This window comes from Heterocephalus glaber, unplaced genomic scaffold (assembly GCF_053883595.1).
Source record: "Heterocephalus glaber isolate CG9 unplaced genomic scaffold, H.glaber_assembly_v1.0 deba00001457, whole genome shotgun sequence".
NCBI lineage: Eukaryota > Metazoa > Chordata > Mammalia > Rodentia > Bathyergidae > Heterocephalus > Heterocephalus glaber.
Genome location: NW_028258305.1, coordinates 24,528,619 through 24,548,706, shown reverse-complemented (window position 1 = coordinate 24,548,706; position 20,088 = coordinate 24,528,619). Strand labels below are relative to the sequence as shown.

Sequence of the window (20,088 nt, the reverse complement as noted above, 5' to 3'; positions counted from 1 at the left end):
AGATAAATGAACTGATTGTACTGAACTTTAAGTATATTCCAACTAAAATGTTCCAATAAAATCTAGTTCAGTTTTCCTGATTTGCTGGTTTCACATTTCAAAAGGATTTGAGAAATGAAATCATTATAAGCATCAGGTATTTTCTTGTCAATTTGTATGTAGATGGTTGATCTCAGACATGAAATTTCTTTTCCTGTTTAAATACATCTGATCTTATGTATTTGGCTGGTTATGATAGACTGAGGTGTGATTAATGGATTATAATGGTAATGCTAGCAACAATTTTAAAGCACTTTGCGCGGGCACTAATCTAAGCATTTAACCTGCACCATGTGTTTCAGTTACTATACTAGCTTTGTAAGAAAGGTCCTTTTTTGCTCCTGGGTTTAATATGAAACATAAAGGTTTTGAGCATTTAAATAATTAGGCCAGAGTAAAAGATTGAGCTGGCATTTGGATTCAATTCTATTTTGTGCTAAACCTCATACTGAAAAAAACAGTGTAAGAAAAGTATTGGGAGGGAAGGTGGTGATTTGAAAGAGAAGGACATAATTTGTGATTCTGCAAATTCTGTGACTCACAGTAAATGGAGTTTTTACACTTGATCTTGGCCAAAAGACTGAGAAGTGATGTAAATGGAATTTTGTTTTGGTACCGGGGATTGAACTCGGGTCGTTGTGCTTGCGCAGCAGGCGGCAAAACCACTGAGCTAAATCCCTGACCCTGTAAATGGAATTTTTTGATGCCAAAGAATCTAGCATTTCTAACTTTTGACAGCCCATAGTGGCAGGCACAGGTTTTTGACTGATGGCCCTATTGGCCATTGGAAAAAAGATTTGTGCTTCTCCCAAAACTATTCATCCCACACACTGGCCCTTTGCCCTCCGTCAACCCTTTCTTACCTCTGTTCCTATGTGAATAGAGGTATTCATGTCATCATCTCAGGTCAGGTTCATAGTATTCATAGTAGTTGTTTGTGTCCTTTTACACGTGAAAATCAGGTTTTCCTCAATGTAAAGTATGTGACAAATATTTTCTCTCATTGTGAATCTTAAATTATCTATTTTGGTTTTCTGGTTCTGGCATAGACCATTCATTGCCGTCAAGTTTAATGACAGATTTATATGTGTCTTAGTCTTTTTGTGTAAATGAGGAAAGGATTTTTTTCTTTTTATTTATTTATTTATTTTTTGCAGTGCTGGGAATTGGACCCAAGACCTCTGGCATGGTAGGCAAATGCTCTACCACTGAGCTACATTCCCAGCCCTCTTCTTTTACTTTTTTTGTACCAGGGATCTTGCGCTTGCTAGGCAGGCCGCGGAACACTGAGCTAGATTCCCAGCCCTTTCTTTTACTTTTTAAAGTCTCATAGTAGAACATGTCTTCGTGTTGTTCTTTCTGGGTCAGTTTTTCCTATGATATGCAGTTTCAAGTGGTTTGATTTCAGAAGTTATCTTAAATTGTAATTTTTATCCTTTGTGCTGTCATGTTTTGGCATACTTTTTTTTTTTCTTAGTACCAAGGTTGGTATACTTTTTTAGTGAATTTCCGTTAAATCTTTTTTTGTCCATCTTTGTTTTGTTTGAGTGCAGGTGATTGAACCTAGGGCCTTGCACGTGCTAGGCAAGTGCTGGAACATTGAGCTGCATGTCTAGCCCCTGTCCATCTTTTATATCAATTTTTTTCCTTTAAATTCTTTTCTTTTTTTTTTTTGGTACTGGGGATCGAACTCGAGACCTTGCGCTTGCGAGGCAGGCAGCAGAACCACTGAACCTAAATCCCCGACCCCTTTTCTTTTTTATTTTAAAAATTTGCTTGCTTTGTGTCTCCTTTCTCATTAGACATTATCAGTTGTGTTTGTTTCTTCTTCTGTGCTCTTGGTTTGTCTTTATTTCTGAAATAATGTTTAAATTTTTCTGAGTTTTTTCACTGTTTACCATTTTTTCTCTGTAACTGACTTTCTAAGTTTTCTAATTGTGCTTTGATTTTCTTTTGTAACTTTATTTTTTTGTTCATTTCTTTTAATGTGTCTTAACTTCTGTGTGAGTGCGTGCATGCGTGCATGCATGTGTATGATACTGGGGATTGAGCCCCAGGGCTTTGTGAATACTGGGCAAATGCTCCCTCTTTTTTCTTATAATTACTGTGTATAGAATTAGAGTATGATTATTTTGCTCATTTTTATGGAAAATTGGTTTTTCTGAACTTTTAGGAGTATTGAGTGGGTGCTGTCTTATATAATTTGAATTTTTTTTTCCCCCCTAGCAATTTCTCTTTGGTTTGGAGCTTTGTCTTGCAAGGGAACTTTTTTCTTTTTGTTTTCAGAGTTCATAGGTCCTAGATTGCTTCAGTGCCATGAGAACCTACTGTATTGTGGTTCCCTTGTACTACTTCACCAACTGGATTTTCTCCCAGTTTTGCTGTTACTAGATTGTTCTGACTTTCCACGGAGGGTTGATGTTAGATTTTCTCTCATCTTGAGATCTTTGGAAGCTTATTTGACTTCCTTCTGTTTCCTATTGCACAAATGCTTGTACCACTCAGGTTTTCACAAAAGTTGGTTTTGTCACTAGATGTGGTAAATATTGTTCATAGTCTTTGGGGGAGGATATCAAAAACTGTACTACTGTCATCGCTATTATCTTAGACTTCTTTCTGTGTATGTGTTCTTAATTACTCTCCTGTTATTTTTCCCGGTAATATAATGAAATCTCACCATTTCCTTGAATAAAATCCATATTCTGCTGTTGGATATTCTTGCTATGAGGTTTTGGACGTTAATAAGACAAAATAGTAAGTAATACTGGTTGGAGATTTGGCTTCCAGATTAGTTACAGTTGTGATACTTATTTACGTAAGTTAGGTAGGCCCTGAATGACTAGAACCAAAACACCACCACCTATTAAAACCCCTGAAGCTAACACTTTATCTCTTTAAGGACATTGAAGGGGATACCTTCCTACCCCAGAACAAAGGAAGGTAATTATTCAGAGCTTTTTATCCATTTATGAGAGTCAGATAGTGATTAAAAGATCTGGCTTTGGAATTAGGCTGCATAATTAGTATCTTAGTTTTACAGTTTAGAAAGCTCTTAACCTCTTTGTGTGTATTTCCTTATTTGTAATGTCACTATAATACTACCTTTCCTCATAGGATTGTTGTGAGGATTGAATGACTTGATGCTTGTAAATGTATTAGAACATTTCCTAGCACATAGTAAAAATACAATAAATATCTGTTGCTCCAAGTTATCCTTGGTTGTTCTGTTTAATAGGACTCCGACCTATTAGCAGCATTGACACAGTTGATCACTTCCTTTTCTGTGAATGTTTTTCTTTTGCCTTCAGGAGTACCAATCACTCTCTTAATTTTCCTCCCACAACTCTGATTGCTCATTCTCAGAAATCTTTACTCATCCTTTTCATCTCCTGACCTTTAAATTTTAAATGTTAGTAATGCTCTACAGTTTAGTTTTTCTTCTCTATTTGGATTACATTCTTCTTTTAAGATATAATTATTATCTAAATGCTCCCAAATTTACATCTTTAGCCTTGATCCCACTCCTGAACATTATATTCCTATATCCAGCTATCTATGGTATCTTCACTTGAATGTATAATAGGCATCTCTAACTGAACGTGTTCACAACTGACCACATGATATGTTAAAACATAGGCCTCCCTCCTTCTCCCTCAGGCTGCTCTCATCACAGACTAATTCAGGGGTTTTTAAACTGGGGTCTGCTAACCTTCAGGGTCTGTACAAAAAGGGGGATCATGTTTTCATTTTCGTTAATCTCTATCTGAAATTTGTATTTTCTTCAATTAGCGTAGGTCTGAATAACAGTAGTGTAGCAATACTTCTTGACTTTGTCTTCTTTAGAAAATGTAGTATTTCTGTCACATTGTAGCGGTTGCAGGAATCTCAAAAGAATTGTTAAACTTTTCACCGTTTTGGAGTTGTGGTACTGTGTTAGAGATGCCACTAGATGTTGTTATGGTGTTAAGAAGATATTTGTCTGGGTTTCATGGTAATTCTGATTATTATATCCATTGTACGCTTTTCTAAATTCCCACATAATTAGTTTTGTTCCTTTGCACATTTCATTTACATTTACATTTTCTGAAATCACATAGTATGTACTTATTTGCAGTGATTGAATTCAGGATGTGCTGAGCTACACGCCCAGCCCTTTTTAGTTGTATATATGTGTATACAAAGGATTGAACCCACAGCTGTATCCACAGCCCTTTTTTTAAAAACAGTGATGGATTTCTTTTTTCCCAGATAAAGTTTACAGAGTAAGCAAAATACCAGTCAGCAATATTATATTTTTGTACTTTCTAACTGATCTTTTTCTTATGGGAGGCTTGGGAAGGGATTAAAAAGTGGTATTACTGCCTTGAATTTGAAATTTCAGGGCTCTTGGTATAGTTCAGTGGTACAGCACTTGCCTAGTTCTTTCTTTCCCAGTACTGGGAATTGAACTCAAGACCATACGCTTGCCAGGAGCTACATCCCCGGCCCAGCCTAGTATTTGCTAAGCTCTAGGTCTGATCCCCTAGCACTACCAAAAGTAAGAAAAGGAAATTTCTAGTTATGCTTTTGAGTTGGGAAAAATCTATCGCCATATCTAATGTCTTTCATATTAATTTCATAAAATCTGTGACTTACTAAATTGATTTTTCATAATCTCAATTTTGAGGGATTCTTAAAACTTCTGGCCTTTTCCTATGAGTGACATCTTTGCTATCTGAGCTGGGCATGGTTAGTGCCTAGTTAGCTAGCTATTGCAATAAAACTCAAATATCAGTTATTTAATTCAAATGCTTTTGATCTTTCATCTCAATTATTATTTCAAAAACCTGCAAATGCCACAGATGTTCGGGAGAAGGGAAGATTTCTGGTTTTATTCTGAAAGTATTAAGAATTGGAAAAAAGGATGAGTGCCAAATGTTATGTTTACTGATACAGGTGGGTTCTTTTTTCCTTTGGTCATTGAAACAGTTCAAACTATTATTTAAAATTTGATGCACATATTTATGAATGAGTATTGAAGCCTGGGATTGGTGTTAATAGTATGTTACCATTTTTTCCCTATTTTTCTTGTATTTATTTATTTTATTTTATTTATCTTTGCATTACATAATAATTACATTCCTTATGAGGAGTTGGTACATGTACAAAACATGTCTCAATTATTTTTATCACCTTCCTTCTCTTCTCTTCCCCCTCCACATCTCTCTCTCTCTCTCTTTTTTTTTTGTATTGGGGATCAAACTTAGGTCCTTGAGCTTGCAAGGCAGGCAGCGGAACCATTGAGCTAAATCCCCGGCCCCCTCCCTCATCTCTTGATCCCATTTGAGAAAGGTATGTCTTCCCACTCCCCATTATCTTTAATTTTGCTCTTTATAATTTGGGTTTCTCATATCAGAGAAACTGTACAATATTTAAGCTTGTGTGTCTGATTTATTTCACTTAACATTCTGGTCTCAAGGTGCATCCATTTTCTTACAGATGAATTAAGTTGATCCTTCCTTATGGCACAGTAGTAATCCATTGTGTATAAATACCACATTTGCTTTATCCATTCATCTGTCAATAGACATTTAGGCCAATTCCAAGATTTAGTTGTTGTGAATTGTGCTGGTATAGACGTGGATATACATGTATCACTGTAGTATGATGTTTTTAACTCTTTCGGGAAGATACCTAGAAGGGAAATAGCTAGGTCAAATGGAATTTCTATTTTTAAATACTTAGAAGGGGAATAGTAGCTAGGTCAAACGAATTTCTAGTTTTAGTTTTTTGAGACATCTCAATACTGATTTCCAAAGTGGTTGTACTAGTTTACATTTCCACTTCTTTGAACGTGAGCTGATTATAAATTTTATTACTACTATCATTTATTTTGGCAACATCTTAATAAAAGCTGTTAGTCTAGGTACTATATCTAACGATAGGCTGGGACTGAAGAATACTTGATTACATCACAGAAATGTTTGAAACCTTAGGAGAATATGTGGGCTCAGTTAAATTTTGCAAATAGAAGACACTGTCCTATGCATTTCTTATGTCTGAGCTTTTTAAATTCTCATAACTACTCTCTGAAGGTATTATTTCCCCCCCATTTTATAGCAACAAGCATTGGAAAGAATAACTTGACCAATATCACCTAGCATATAGAAGATGTATCCAAAGCTCGGTTTCAAACCCAGACAGTCTGGCACTAGAGCCCTTGCTTCCAACTGCAAGTAAGTGGACTGAGGGGATAGCTTATTTAAAAGAGATAATGGCTGAGAACTTTCCAGTCTCAATGAATCCTGGATGATCTGACTCAGGAGGGTCATCCAGTCTGAACCTTAAAGAAGAGTGTTTAAAAATTAGGGTACTTGGGCCTGGGATTTAGCATAGCGGCACCATGCCTGCCTCACAAGTACAAGGTCCTGAGTTCAATCTCTGGTACCAAAAAAAAAAAAAAAAAGAAAAGAAAATTAGGGTACTTATTCAGGGATCTAGGGCTAGATGCTGCCATATAAAATTAGTAACATTTTATATTTCTCCTATTGAATTATAAACTTTTAATATTCTGGCTCGTTTGAACATAGCATGTTAGTATTGCCACTTTGAATTCTATAATTACTGTTTGTTATCAGGAGGTAGCCTTCAAGTTTATCTTTAAACATCATTTTTCATTACTGTCAGAACTGATTTTGGCAGGGGGTGGGGGGGCGGGCGACCCTGGAGCTTGAACCTAAGGCCAGGTGCATGCTCAGCATAAGCTCTGGCACTGAGCTACATCACCTCTACCCCAGCCCAAATCTCCATTATTTTTTAACTCCATATTTACACAACTATTTAATAATTTTTCAGTTAAACATTATCATCTGATTTTGTGCTGTGGAAGCTCAGGGGAATTTTCTTTTTCTTTTTTTTTTAATCCTTTTATTGGTACATTTTAGGTGTACGATATAATGACATTCATCATTGGAGCTATGGACCTTTACATAATCTCTCTTGGTTCTTATTTTTTCCCCCTTCCCCTGCCCTCCCTATTTACAAAGACTTTGTTTCTATTTTATCATTTTCTCATATTAATTCCATTCCTTTCTTTACTTTCTCAGGGGAATTTTCTGTCCTTTGGTTTTGTTGATGTTCTAAAAGTCTCCCCGTGCAATTTGGATGTGTGTGTGTGTGTGTGTGTGTGTGTAAGATGACTTTCTAATCCCTCAAACATTTTATTTTTTAAATTTTAATTGTGGTAAAGAAATAAAACTTACTGTCTTAACTTTTTTATTTTTTTGATGGCGCTGGGGATGGAACCAAGGCGCTCACACCAGCTAAGCACTCAATCTACCATGGAGGTACTCTTCCAGCCCTGTTAACAACTTATTAAAGTGTGTATTTTTTTCAGTAGAGTTAAGTATATTCGCTTTATATGTCCATTTTCATAGCATCCTGTTCTGTTATAGAAGCAAAGTGAAATATCTTTTTCATTCTTCAAAACTTCTGATATGTTTTTGTTTTCTTTTAAACATTTTGATTTTTTACAGTAGTGACTTTCCCTTCAGGCTACTGTTTGTCATTGCTTTCAGCAAGAAGAGGGAGGTACTTTACATGTCTGATTATCCTTGGCTGTCTGTTCACACTTTTTCTTAAATATGAATACAACATTTATCTTCAATATCTTGAGAAAACACTGTGTTTTGTCTGTATGAGGGGAGACTAAGTTTGATGATTTTCTATAATGTTCCCCTCCCGTCTGTCTGGTGCATGATCCCATTTACTATGACCATGCACATGTTGTGTCTGACTTCTCATTTTGTCTTGAAATTTGTTGAATTGCTGATCTTCCATTCTATTTCATTCATCACCATGCTTCCATCCACTTCATATATGTGTACCATCTTTCCACAACAGACTTTTTTTTTTAATTGAGATAGAGTCTCGAGATATGTGGTAATGTAGTTCAGGTTGGCCTTCAACTCAGTAGTCTGTAGCCTAGGCTGGCCTCGAACTCGCAGTACAAGAGATTTTTAGTATTTCTTGCCATTCAGTGGCTTTCTTCATGCCTCCCTCTTCTTTCTTGTAACTTTTTGTTGTTTTGTTTTATACCTTTAAAAATTCCTTCACTAACATTTTGAGGAGGAATGACTGTTTCTTCTCTCTTAAACTAGAAACCCTTTTATCAGAGGAATTGTATCAATGTGAACGATTATTTTCATAACAAAAAATATTTCACAAAAGTTTAAGCTTCAGGAGAATATTTGTGTACAGACTGTTATTTGGTAAGAGCATGAATTTAATGCCTTTTTTTTTGTACCAAGGATCAGCCTCAGGACCTTGCGCTTGCGAGACAGTTGTGGCGCCACTGAGCTAAATCCCTAGCTCAGCCTTTCATTTTGAGATAATATCAAAACTTAAAAGTTTCATGTATCACTTTTTTTGTTGTTGTTTTGGTACCGGGGATCAAACTCGGTCCTTACTCTTTTGAGGCAGGTGGTGGAACCACTGAGCTAAATCCCTGGCCCTCAAGTATCACTTTTGACCCACTTTGCATTTTTCTACTTCTAAAGCAGATTTTCCCATTTATTTTGAAAAAAAATGTTGAAGAATTTCCAGAAAATTTAGTAAGCAGATAAATGTAAATTAGTTGATTTTTTAAATTTTTTTTGTAAGTGTTAGACCAGGCATCTGTTGAAACAGAAGTGACATTTATTTTGACTAAACAGTTTCTGTTCTACATATGTGTTTACATGGCATTTTCACACTCTGTAACTTTGAACAGAGCAAGTACCTTTTATGGGACAAGATGTTGACTCAGTATTGCTTTAATGTTTGTCAAGGAAATAGGTATTAAGAAGCATGTAACAGTGAGAAAGTTGGTATAGAATTAATTGTATTGAAATGAGATTTTACTGACATGAATTTTAAAATCGGTGTATGTGGCTTATTTGAATAGTTTTACAGGGTGAAAATTTAAATGGATTCTTCAGGATCTATGTTTCCATCACCAAGATTTAACAGATAGTAACATTTTGCTATTTGCTTCAAACTTCTCTCAAAAGGAAAGAAAATGTTAACAACTTTATCTAAACATTACCACCCTATCACTTTTCTTCCCCAGGAGTAACTGGTATCCCTTGCTTCAAATACTTATCCCATCCCATCATTTTTGGCACTTTCTGAACAGTTCTGGAAATTATCTCATGAGCTCTACTGTCGTGGGTGCCCAGATGTCTGAATGCGTTCAAAATGTTTACCTTTCTCTCATGATTATTTTGACTTTGGGGAAGAGCCAGAAACCTCATGGTGCCAGATATGGTGAATAATGTAGATGAGGGGACACTTAACATTTTTACGAGCCTGCCTTTCCATTGGATGGCACTCAGTACTGGTTTTGTTTCTCAGATTGTCCATTGAAAGAAAATCTGTTTGATCTACCATAGGCCAAGAATGGTGATAATTTCTCAGAAATGGAATCACTGGGTCAGAGTTTACAATTATTATACAATCACAATATTTTTAGGATCTGTTTTTCAGCCTCCCTAGCATGATTGGCAAAATCATAAGTGGAGGGATTTCCCATAGCCACTCTACTCTTGTTTTACTCAACACTTTGGTTGAAATGACTTGACTAAGGCTTGGTTTTTGCTTCTCATTTTTAAAATAAATGGTCAATTTTGAAATAATTTTAGATTTATATAAAAGTTGTAAAATTAGTGTAGAGAATTGCCTCATACTCCTCCCCCAGTTTGCTCTAAAGTTAACTTCTCATGTTACTGTGGTACATTTGTCAAAACTTAAAAAACCTACATCATTACTATTCTTTTACTAAAGCCCAGGCTTTCATTTGGATTTTATCAGGTTTTCTAGTAAACTCTTTGTATCTTAATTTTTCTCAATTGTAAAATAAAGACTGTCAAAGTGCTAGTCTTATTAGGTTGTTATTAGAATTAAGTGATATAGCATAAATCAATATCTGAATATAGTGCCTGATACATAGATTTTTTTTTAAAAGCATCATTATTGCAATTTATATTGCTTATTTAGTGAAAAGAACAACACAGTAGTCTTGTTGATGAGCCCGAGGCATCCCTGACTTACCACCTTATCCTTTTTATTAGAAGCAGGTGGAATCGACAGATTGTGCAGTTCTTAAGCAAGGCACAGCAATAACGATGTGACCCTCTACCAGAAAATGTGCCAACTGCAGAAAAGAGGGGAATTGTGCAGTATCTGAATGTCCTTTGTTGAGGTTTTACTGGTTTACTTTGTCTAAAGATTTATTTATTTACATACACAGTACTGGGGATTGAACCTAGGACCTTTGAACTGCATTCCCCAGCTCTTTTTTGCGGGGAGGGGAGGATAGGATCTACTAAGTTGCCCAGACTGACCTTGAATTTGAAATTCCCTTGACCCAGCCTCCTGAGTACTTTGGAGTACAGGCATGCACCCTATAAGCAATTTGTATAAAGATTGTTGGTTAAAGATCTTGCTTGCTTTTTTGATAATTTCTTTTTTCAAGGGTAGAATTTAAATGAATTCATGCCTGTGAAGCATTTACAATAGTGCCTGCCATAGAATAAGTACTGTAGTAGCTGGGAGTGGTGGCACACACCTGTAATCCCAGCACTTGGAGGCTGAGGCAAGAGATTTTGGCAAGTTTGAGGCCAGCCTGGGCTACATAGTGAGTTCAAGGCCGGCATGGAATAATATAAGAAAACTGTCAAAAAAAAGAACAAGCACTGTAGAAGTATTTGCTTATTCCTTAGCACCTGGAATAAGATAAAAGCATATTGTGACTACACATTATAATGAACCTCTGGTGCAAAATTAAAGGAAATATTAAGAGGTAGGAGGACAGTTAACCCTGTCAGGTGAGTCTCCTAGTTGTCCCTGAAGAAGCCCAAACCTCTCTACAAGACCAAACCTCTCTACGGTCTCTGCCCCATCATGCTGTTGAGATTTTAAGATTCTTGCTGGGATTTAGCTCAGTGGTTTTGCCGCCTGCTGAGGAAGCGCAAGGACCCGAGTTCGATCCCTGGTACCAAAAAAAAAAAGATTTTAAGATTCTTCCCTTTGGGCATAAGACCAATAAAAGTGGATGTATTGTATGACATTTGTAATTACTAAGGTATCAAGAGGGAATGAAATTGTTAGGGCAGTTTTTTCTTTACCTGTCCTACAATTTGCATTTCTTTGTGACCTGAAGTATTCAAGAGTGGTTACTCAGGAAGGCGGTCCTAATTTTGGTAGAACCTATAAAGGGAGAATTAGTTAAAAAAATAATTTCTCGTTATGGAAAATTTCAGACATGAATAAAGGTAGAAATAATAGTATATATTGAATTCTCATTTCCTATCACCCTGCTCCAACAGTTATTGAAATACAAACAATTAAAGATGATATTTTTGAGTCTGTGTAAACTCCCATAACCTTATTGTCTCACAGCAGCTATTTTGGGTTTTTTATTTTTTTTGTACCAGGGATTGAACTCAGGACCTTGCATTTGTAAGGGACCTTGTGGTTTCGAGGCAGGCAGCAGAACCACTGGACTAAAACCCGGCCCTGATGTATTTTTTATATGTACAGATTTTGCATTTTAAATGGGAGTACAAGTATTCTTACTCATTGTTTAGCATTTATGGGTTTAAAAAAATGTTATTAGCAATAATACATCATTTTTAGTGCAGGATCATAATTTCTGTCTTCTTATATTCTATTCTAACTTTAACTTGGAAAAGAGTACCTTTTTTTGTTTTTTGTTTGCAGTGCTAGCGATTGAACCAGGGCCTCAGGTTTGCTAGGCAAATCCTCTATCATGGGATACATCCCCTAGCCCTGGTACTGATATTTTTATATTGTAGTAGATAATTACTTAATGCATATGGGTTTTCATGTATTTATAAACAATACATTTTTTTCTACTATAGAGATGTCTTACTGTACCTAAGCCAAGGACAAGAGCTATCCCCAGCCCTTTTTTTCTTTTTGGTACCAGGGATCCAACTCGGGTCCTTGGGCTAGCACAGCAGGCGGCGAAACCGCTGAGCTAAATCCCTGGCCCTCCCCAGCCCTTTTTAAAAATTTTAAATTATAAATGGAAGTGGGTGGAGAGTCAGCTTGTAAGTTTTTAAAGGTTAATTGAGGTATTGAAAGACTGTACTTCAGTTTTGAACTTGATTGCTTCCCTTCCCTCCCCTCGGCCTCTTTAGTAAATAACATAATCTTTTAAGAAATGTCGTAGGGGTGGGGTTTCTTATGTGCTTTCTGCAATAAATGAATAAGCCTTTTCTTGTACAAGAATTTGGTGTTCACCATCAATTCTGTTAAGACTTAATACAATTACTCTTCTAATTTCTAAATAGTCCCAACTTTTTCAGAAAAGAAGGGTGTCTTAGGATCTTCATACTATTCTCATTTGTCTGCTTATATATTAGTTACATCAATTTCCCTGTTAAATTGTGATTCTCAAAACTAAATGCAGTACTTTATAGGCTTGGTAGGTAAGGTATCTGAATTTATATTAATTTACACTGTGGATTTATGTTTTCCAGTTTTAATGAGCTTGAGTCGAGAGCCTTGGTTCACCCATTTTTAGTTCCAGTAAGCCTTCTATAATGTGAGCGTTATAAAACGCGTATTTTATATAGTAAGCCAGCTACTTCATTTGGTGTTCACTTATTCATTCCATAAATATTTATGGAGTGCCTGTTATGTGTCATGATAGTTTTACTAATGTCAGTAGTGAACAAGACAGATGAAATTCCTCTTTTCATGGAAGATTGCATTCTCATTAGGATAAAAAGAGCAAAGAATTTATTGAAAGACATTTTAAGCTCTGAGCAAAATAAATAGGAAAATGAGATATGATGATGTTAGAATACTTAACGATTGAAGGGTTTCTCTGAATTGACATTTGGGATAAGATCTAAATATCAATAAGAAGCCAGCCATGCAGCTCTCCAGGTGAATGATGAGGATAATTCTAGAAGAGAAAACAATAAAAAACAAAGTTCAAAGAGGAGGAACAAGCTTGGCTTACTGAAATAGAAGGAAGGCCAGTGTGGCCAGAAAACAGTAAATGATGGAAGAGTTACAGGAAGTAAGGTTGACAAAGTAAGCAGAGGTCAGAGTATGGTTTGGGTTTTCTAAATTCAGTGGAAAGTCAAAAGATAAAACTCCATTATATTCAAGAAAGTCACTCTGGAGAATAAAGGGAGGCAAGGCAGAAGCATGGGTACTAGTTCAGAGGTTATTGTAGTAGATGATAACTTCAGCTGATCCATTGGAATGGTGGAGCTTCTAATGGAAAGAATTGGACTGATATGGGCTATATTTGAGGTAGAGTTGATAGAATTTTCAAGAGAAATAAATAGTATGTGTGAAAGAAAGAATAGAGACTGTGACAGAAAGCTTTGTATTCAGAAGAAGACACAGATTTGTCTCAACTCTAGAGAAGAAAGCTGACATACTTTTAACATTTACTACAGTGGTTGTTAGTGGTTAAGAGCATGAACTCTAAGCCAGGTAGCTGGCTTAGGATAGCTTTTCTGCCTATTTCAATAAGTTACTCAGCCTTTCTGGGACTCAGTGCCTTGACAATAAAATGAAGGTAATACTATATATCTTGTAGGAATGTTGTAAAATTAAATGAGTTGCCAGAAGAAAAGTTAATGTAGGCTCCAGTGCCTGGTTATATTAGAGACTATATAAATGTCAGCCTTTGTTGCTTCTAGGGTTTTGGAAGGGTAATTTTGAGTCTATAAAATGTTAACCATATGAGAAAACTGTTTTGTATTTTCCTGAGGCTATTTGTTGCTAACTGAAGTCTACACTAATAGTGAAGTTGTATCACGTTTCTTTGAGAATGTGCTTATACTGAATTGTCTTAGACTAAAGAACTGTCTTAGAAGACATCAACATGCTTCATCATATAGCATTTATACTGATGCCTGGGGAAGTATCTGTTAATTCTATTTCTACAAAATCATAAAATGTTTACTACAAGAGTTTCACTCACTTAGTCTCACAGAATTGCAATTCAATTAGGTAGAATTTGATACTTGTACTTACAATGTAGCAGCACTAAATATTTAGTCTAAATTCTTTTTAGAAAGGACTTTTTCTCTTGGTTATTGTGATATACATTTATCTCTTCATGAATCGATGATATGCTCCATGGTAGTTTGATGTTGACTTTTTTTTTGTATCGGGGATCAAACTCAGGACCTTGTATTTGTGAGGCAGGTGGCAGAAAAATCCCCAGCTCGATGCTGACTTTTAATAGAATTCATGCTTTTCATTAGTACTATAATGGTGAAATTCACTAGTGGACTTGCTTCTTCAAGGAAAGGAGAATATATTTTCAAAACTAGGATGTGTTTGCTGGTTCTCAGTGGCGCATTCACTGTGTCAGTCTGGGTAATTGTTTCTTTAACTTGTTTGCAGAGAAAACCTTAAGTATCACTGTATAGATATGTACAGTCCTTTTGGGACTTTTTATAGACTATAGGTTCTGATTACTAAAAAGGGATTTAATAAAAAATTTTTCTAATTGAATAATAGTTATTAAATGGTATTAAATTTTGAGTAATTTATTATTATATTCACATGGTTAAAATGGAAAAGGCACAAAATGGTATATAATGGGAATTATGTCTTTCAGCCTCTTGATTTTTCTTTTCTAAAATTTCCAGTTCTAATATACTTTCAAACAATGAAAATACCTATACACACAAATATGTCTTTATCTGTTTTACAAAATGAAGTATATTTTATTAAATATTTATAATGACCACCTATTAAATAAAATCAGTTCCCAAATGAATGATATAAATATTGTTTCTTTTAAATTTTTTATTAATATATGTTTGCAGTACATAATGCTTACATTCATTGTGGAGAGTTAGTACATGTACATCACACATCTTAATTCTTTTTGCATCCCTTATCCCTCTCCTACCTCCCTCACAAATATTGTTTCATATGTTTTACTTTTGCTAGTAGTGATATCATAGTCATTTTGTACATGTGAGATTAATCTGTACATGAATTCTTAGAATTTAAAGGGTATGTGCAAATGTAATTTTAATAGATTTTATTAAATTACCTTCCACTGCTATCGTTCCAGTCTGGTGAAGACTGTCTGATACAGTACATGACAAAAATGCTATACTAGTGTAGTATGAATTTTCACTTCTCTTACAAAAAATGTAAAGTTCAGCATAATTTAAGATTTGTTTTGTTTTTTGTTGTTTTTGTGTTTTTTTGGTACTAGGGATCGAACTCGGGTCCTTGTGCTTTCAAGGCAGGCAGCGGAACCACTGAGCTTAATCCCCGGCCCGAGATTTGTTTTAAATTGGTATATTTTGATCCATTTTTCTGTCATGTTGGTCATTTTCTTATTGATATAAGAATCTTTTTATATTGGACAAATTAGCCTGGGATGTGAATTGCAGTTCCTTATTATGATGTAGTGTGCTATTGTACTTCACGCTTGTTAAAAATAGTGGTAGTGTTTTAAAATTAAAGTACATATAATTTTTTTTTTCCAGTACCAGGGATCGAACTCAGGACCTTGCACTTGCCAGGCAGGCGAGGTACCACTGAGCTAAATCCCCGGCCCCTGCATACATATAATTTAAAGAACCAAATGAGTCTACAGGCCTTGGTAGTTCTTGATTTATTCCTAGAGATGTTTGCTCATTTGGGGTTGTGCTTGTTTGTTTTTGAGACAGGGTCTCAATAGCTGGCCTTGAACTCTGTATTGTAGCCCAGGCTGGCTTCAGACTTTGAGCATCCTCCTGCCTCAGCCTCCTCTTAAGTGCTGGGATTATGGTGTGTGCTACCATGCTCAACATAAAAGCAACCATTTGGAAATCCTAACAGTTGATTCCAAGTTTATCTTCACGTCTCTGAATAACATACTTCTATTGCTGCTTCCATTCTAGGAGTTATTGATAATGGAAATTATGGAAGATGAGCTTTAACCCAGTTCACTACCCTTCTCTTTTCCTCTCTCCTGACTTCCTCCTTCATCTTTTCATGAGAGGGCTTTTTATTACCTGCTGAGACAAGTGCTATTCTGATTCTCGAGATTTTGTATGAAACTTTTTTCTCCTTCTCTGAAAGTTTAAAGGCTCTTCTCCCTATCTCCAGTGTTCTGAAATTTATGATAATGTGTCTTACATATTTATTTTCATCCATTATGTTTGGCATGGTGTGTGCCCTTTCAGTATTGAAATTCATGCCCATCAGTTTAGAAAATTTCTTAGATTATTAAAAAACGTTTCTTCCCTTCAATTTTCTTGAGGGTTTTTTTGTTTGTTTTTTGTTTTTTATTCCCAGTTTTTTGGTTCTGGAACCTGTTGGACTGATCATCTTGTATTTTACCAGCTCTTTTGCTCTAATTTCTGGGAGCTTTCTTCAACTTTCATTTTCTCAGCTTTCTCTTTGATGATTATATTTTTACTTTATAGGGGCTCTTTTGTTTCTCTGAATGTTCTTTTTTCCTCTTCATAACATCCTGTTATTTCATGAATTCAAAATACTTTTATCTTTCAGATAGAAGCTTGCATGCTTGCTTGTCTTTTTACCACCTTTCAGTACATTTTCATTTTCTAATGTAGACTTTCTCTTCCAATATGTCCTTTCCTCCTTAGTTTGGTCCTTGGCTCTTTGGAAAATTCTTTTGTGTTTGGCCATTTGCTGTCCGTGTGTGTGTGTGTGTGTGTGTGTGTGTGTGTGTGTGTGTGTGTGTGTGTTTGTACCCATGCACATGTGGGGCGTTTGATATTCTACTGCTGAGCTATATCCCCAGTCCTGTCTGCTTTTATTTTAAAACGGGCATTGATTAGAGGATCTTTGCCTGTTTGTGGGATTTGTTGGCTGTGAGGTTCACTCCAGTGTTTATATCTTCCTCTAAGGCTATGTAGATCTTTTGAAGACTCTTCTCATCTTTTGTTTAGAAATTGCAAGTCTGATGGCCAGCATTTTGGGAGCCAAGTGTCTAAAAAAAGCTGATAGAACAAACAAGTGTGTAAACTTTCACATAATTTAGTTTTTAAAATCTGGTTTCCTACCTGTATCTGTCTGATACTCCTCATCTCAGAAAGTCTCCTGTTAGTTACCTTTTTCGGAAATAAGCTTTCTTTCAGTTAAGCTATACTGACTGGAGCAGAGGGTCCAGCTACTTCTTAAAAAGGAATTCTGTGATTCTCCTCTTTTAAATCCAGGCTTTCCCTCCACTGCCAGAGATGCCATCCAAACCAGAGCCTTTTGATGTGATCTGCAGTTTAAACTAGGCTGCTTCTCCATTTCCATGTAACTCAGGATAGTAATTGTTTCTGCCAAGTCAGTCTTTGGTGTTCTGATTTCTAGCCTTCAAATTTTATGTCTCCTCTGCCAGTAACTTTTATCTTATGGATTAAAAAAGTCTATTATAGTTTTGGGAATTTCAAAACAAACAAATGCTTATATTCAGTCCTTCTATCTCCAGAAAGTCCTTTATAAAAGTCTGTGTTTTAGATCATTCAGAGGTAAGCTTCAATCACATAAAACTTAAATAATCCTTGATCTCTAGGGCTGTTGATTTTTATCAGTTTTTGCAATCAGAAATTTCTTTAAGAATCTGATGACTATTTCAAGCTTATTCTTAAAAAAGTAATAAATATATGCACTGTCTTGTATACATTTTATATTTTTAGAAATTGGATTCTATCAGTTAAAGGTGTACTCCACTCAAACGTTACCTTCTTTTGTCAGTAGTCATTCTACAGGATGTACATGGGTGCCCAGCAACAGGGAGAAGGTTGAAATTGAAACTTGATTCCATGTGATATAAGCACAAATATTTAGGATATATAACATTAATGATTAATATGATCCTGAGCATAAAGCAGTTTGTAGTTAATTGCCACTTGTGTGAGAGACACTACTTCTAGGGATGCAGATGCATGATAGCTTTGATTGGAGTGGTTTGTGAGATTTCATACAGGAAGATATCCTTGACTTGAAAAAAAAATTGAGTCGAAAAGATTATGGTTTCAATTTTTAGCGAGCCTGGAGCAAAAAGCCGACATACTTCTCTAACTTGCATCCAGAAATTGACATATGTGGTTAAAAATTCTTAAAGGCCTTTTTTTTGTTGTTGTTACGGGGGATCGAACTCAGGACCTTGCACTTTCGAGGCAGACGGCAGCACCACTGAGCTAAATCCTCGGCCCGAAAGGCTTATTTTTTAAAATCAGGTAGTCTTTATGAAATACTAATGTGTCCAGTTGAACTGTGTGTATCATAGCTGTACAGTGCATTTGGTACAGAATTTCACAAGACAAGATGTTCTTTCTCTTTGATGCAGATAATTGATTGAGCGAGAACTCTGACCCAGTGGGCAGATACTGTTTCCCCAGTTCATTGCCTTAAAATGGTTATGTTCGTCACACGTGTTTACATTTTGGATGCAAGTTAGTAAGCTTTCATTTATTATTTTGGGGGGGGATTTTAGTTTTATTTATTAATCTGTTGAGACAGAGTCTCACTATGTTGTCTTTGCTGGTGTTGAACTCCTGGGCTCAGTTGATCCTTGCCTCAGCTTTCCAAGTAGCCAGAACTATAGCCACATGCCACCTTACTGGCTTATGTGCTTTTATTGTCAGAAAGCTATTTTTCTAGTAGACATAGATTTCTTGGTTCTTTGAGACCATTTTGTTCATTTTTTTTTAAATGTAGATCTGTGTGTATACTCAAACATATAGTTTGTTGGGCTTCCCGTTGTATGAATCTTTACTAACTCATTTCTGTAATGAGTATGTATGGCACCTAGTCCTAAAAAGCTTTCCTTATAGGTGTTTTTGTAATTCATATAAGTAAATTTTCATGGCCAATTCTTGTCAGTGATCCTATGAAATTGAACTATTAGCAGTTAAAATGACTTTATGGCTATAAAATGTGAATAAACCATTACTTAAAAAAAAATCCAGAGCCAGGCATGGTGGCATGCTCTTGTAATCCCAGCCCTTTTAATTGTTTTTTAAAAATTTAACACAGAGTCTCAATAAATGGCCAGGGCAGACATGAACTTGTGATCCTCCTGCTTCAGTCTCCTGAGTAGCTGGGATTACAAAAGCATGCGACCATCTAGCTCAGTAGTAGAGCTCTTATCTAGCATACACAAGGCTCTGGGTTGGACCTCTAGTACCTCCAGAAGGGCCATACAGAATGGTTAAATAATTTGTAGATCAAAGGAGCAACTGGGACTTGGTGTGTGCCAAGCTACTCCAGATCCTGAGGCAGTTGGATCACGAGTTTGAGGCCAGTTTGGGCAATTTTGTGTGATCCTGTCACCCAAAAATGAAATAAACAGCAAATCCAGGTCCAAGCAGGTAGAAGCCAAGATTTTTCTTCTGTAAACCAAGAATTCTCTCCCCTGTGGAGGACCTATCCCTCCTTACTTCTGCCCCCATACTTGAAAGTAAGGGAGACAGATTATTTTACCTTTAATATTCTACCAAACACGGGCATGAAAGTTACTCCCCTTAATTTAACTCAAGATAATTAAGAATTTTCATCTTTATTAAAGGTGGGGGATATCCAAAGGGAAATGTGAGCATAATGATCAAATGTGTAGTCTGTTCTTGTCTTCTGGGATGCATAACTTCAGCTATATAATTTGACTTGGATTCCCTCCATGTGCTGAACACTTTTTTAGGATCCTGACACCTCCACCTCCAGAAGTTTTTGTCTGAGAGAACAGGGTTCCTCTGCTATTCAGGTTTTTTATATTTGTTTGTGTGTTGTGGTTTTTTTTGTTTTGTTTTGTTTTTTGCCTGAGTCCTTTCTCTTTCTAGTATCAGGCAGTATTTCCTTCAGGGGGTCTACCCAACTCTAGGGAGAATTGTGAACATAACAAAACTTATCACATTTATTGGGGATAAGGGTGTTGCTTGGTTAAACCACTTTTTTCAGACTGATTTTTAAAAATCATCTGACATTTATTTTGAACTTGTTTTCGCAGGGGGAAAAAGGAAATTACTGCTTAGGGTGATAAGAGGTATACACAGAAGGGCCATTAATTATGCA

At 36.0% G+C, this 20,088-nt stretch overlaps 1 protein-coding gene across 5 annotated transcripts in view; it reads left to right on the top strand.

Moving 5' to 3' along the window:
- Ppm1b (protein phosphatase, Mg2+/Mn2+ dependent 1B) overlaps positions 1 to 20,088 on the top strand; it is an 82,165-nt gene that overhangs the window by 19,091 nt on the left and 42,986 nt on the right. Inside the window, exon 1 of one of the 5 annotated variants that reach the window (XM_087216083.1) lies at positions 18,373 to 18,473. The exons of the other annotated variants lie outside the window; for them this stretch is intronic. Coding sequence (XP_087072209.1) covers positions 18,434 to 18,473 — 40 coding nt within the window. The 5' untranslated portion in view covers positions 18,373 to 18,433. Of the gene's footprint in view, positions 1 to 18,372; positions 18,474 to 20,088 lie in introns of those variants that run through there. 5 annotated transcript variants of the gene reach the window in all.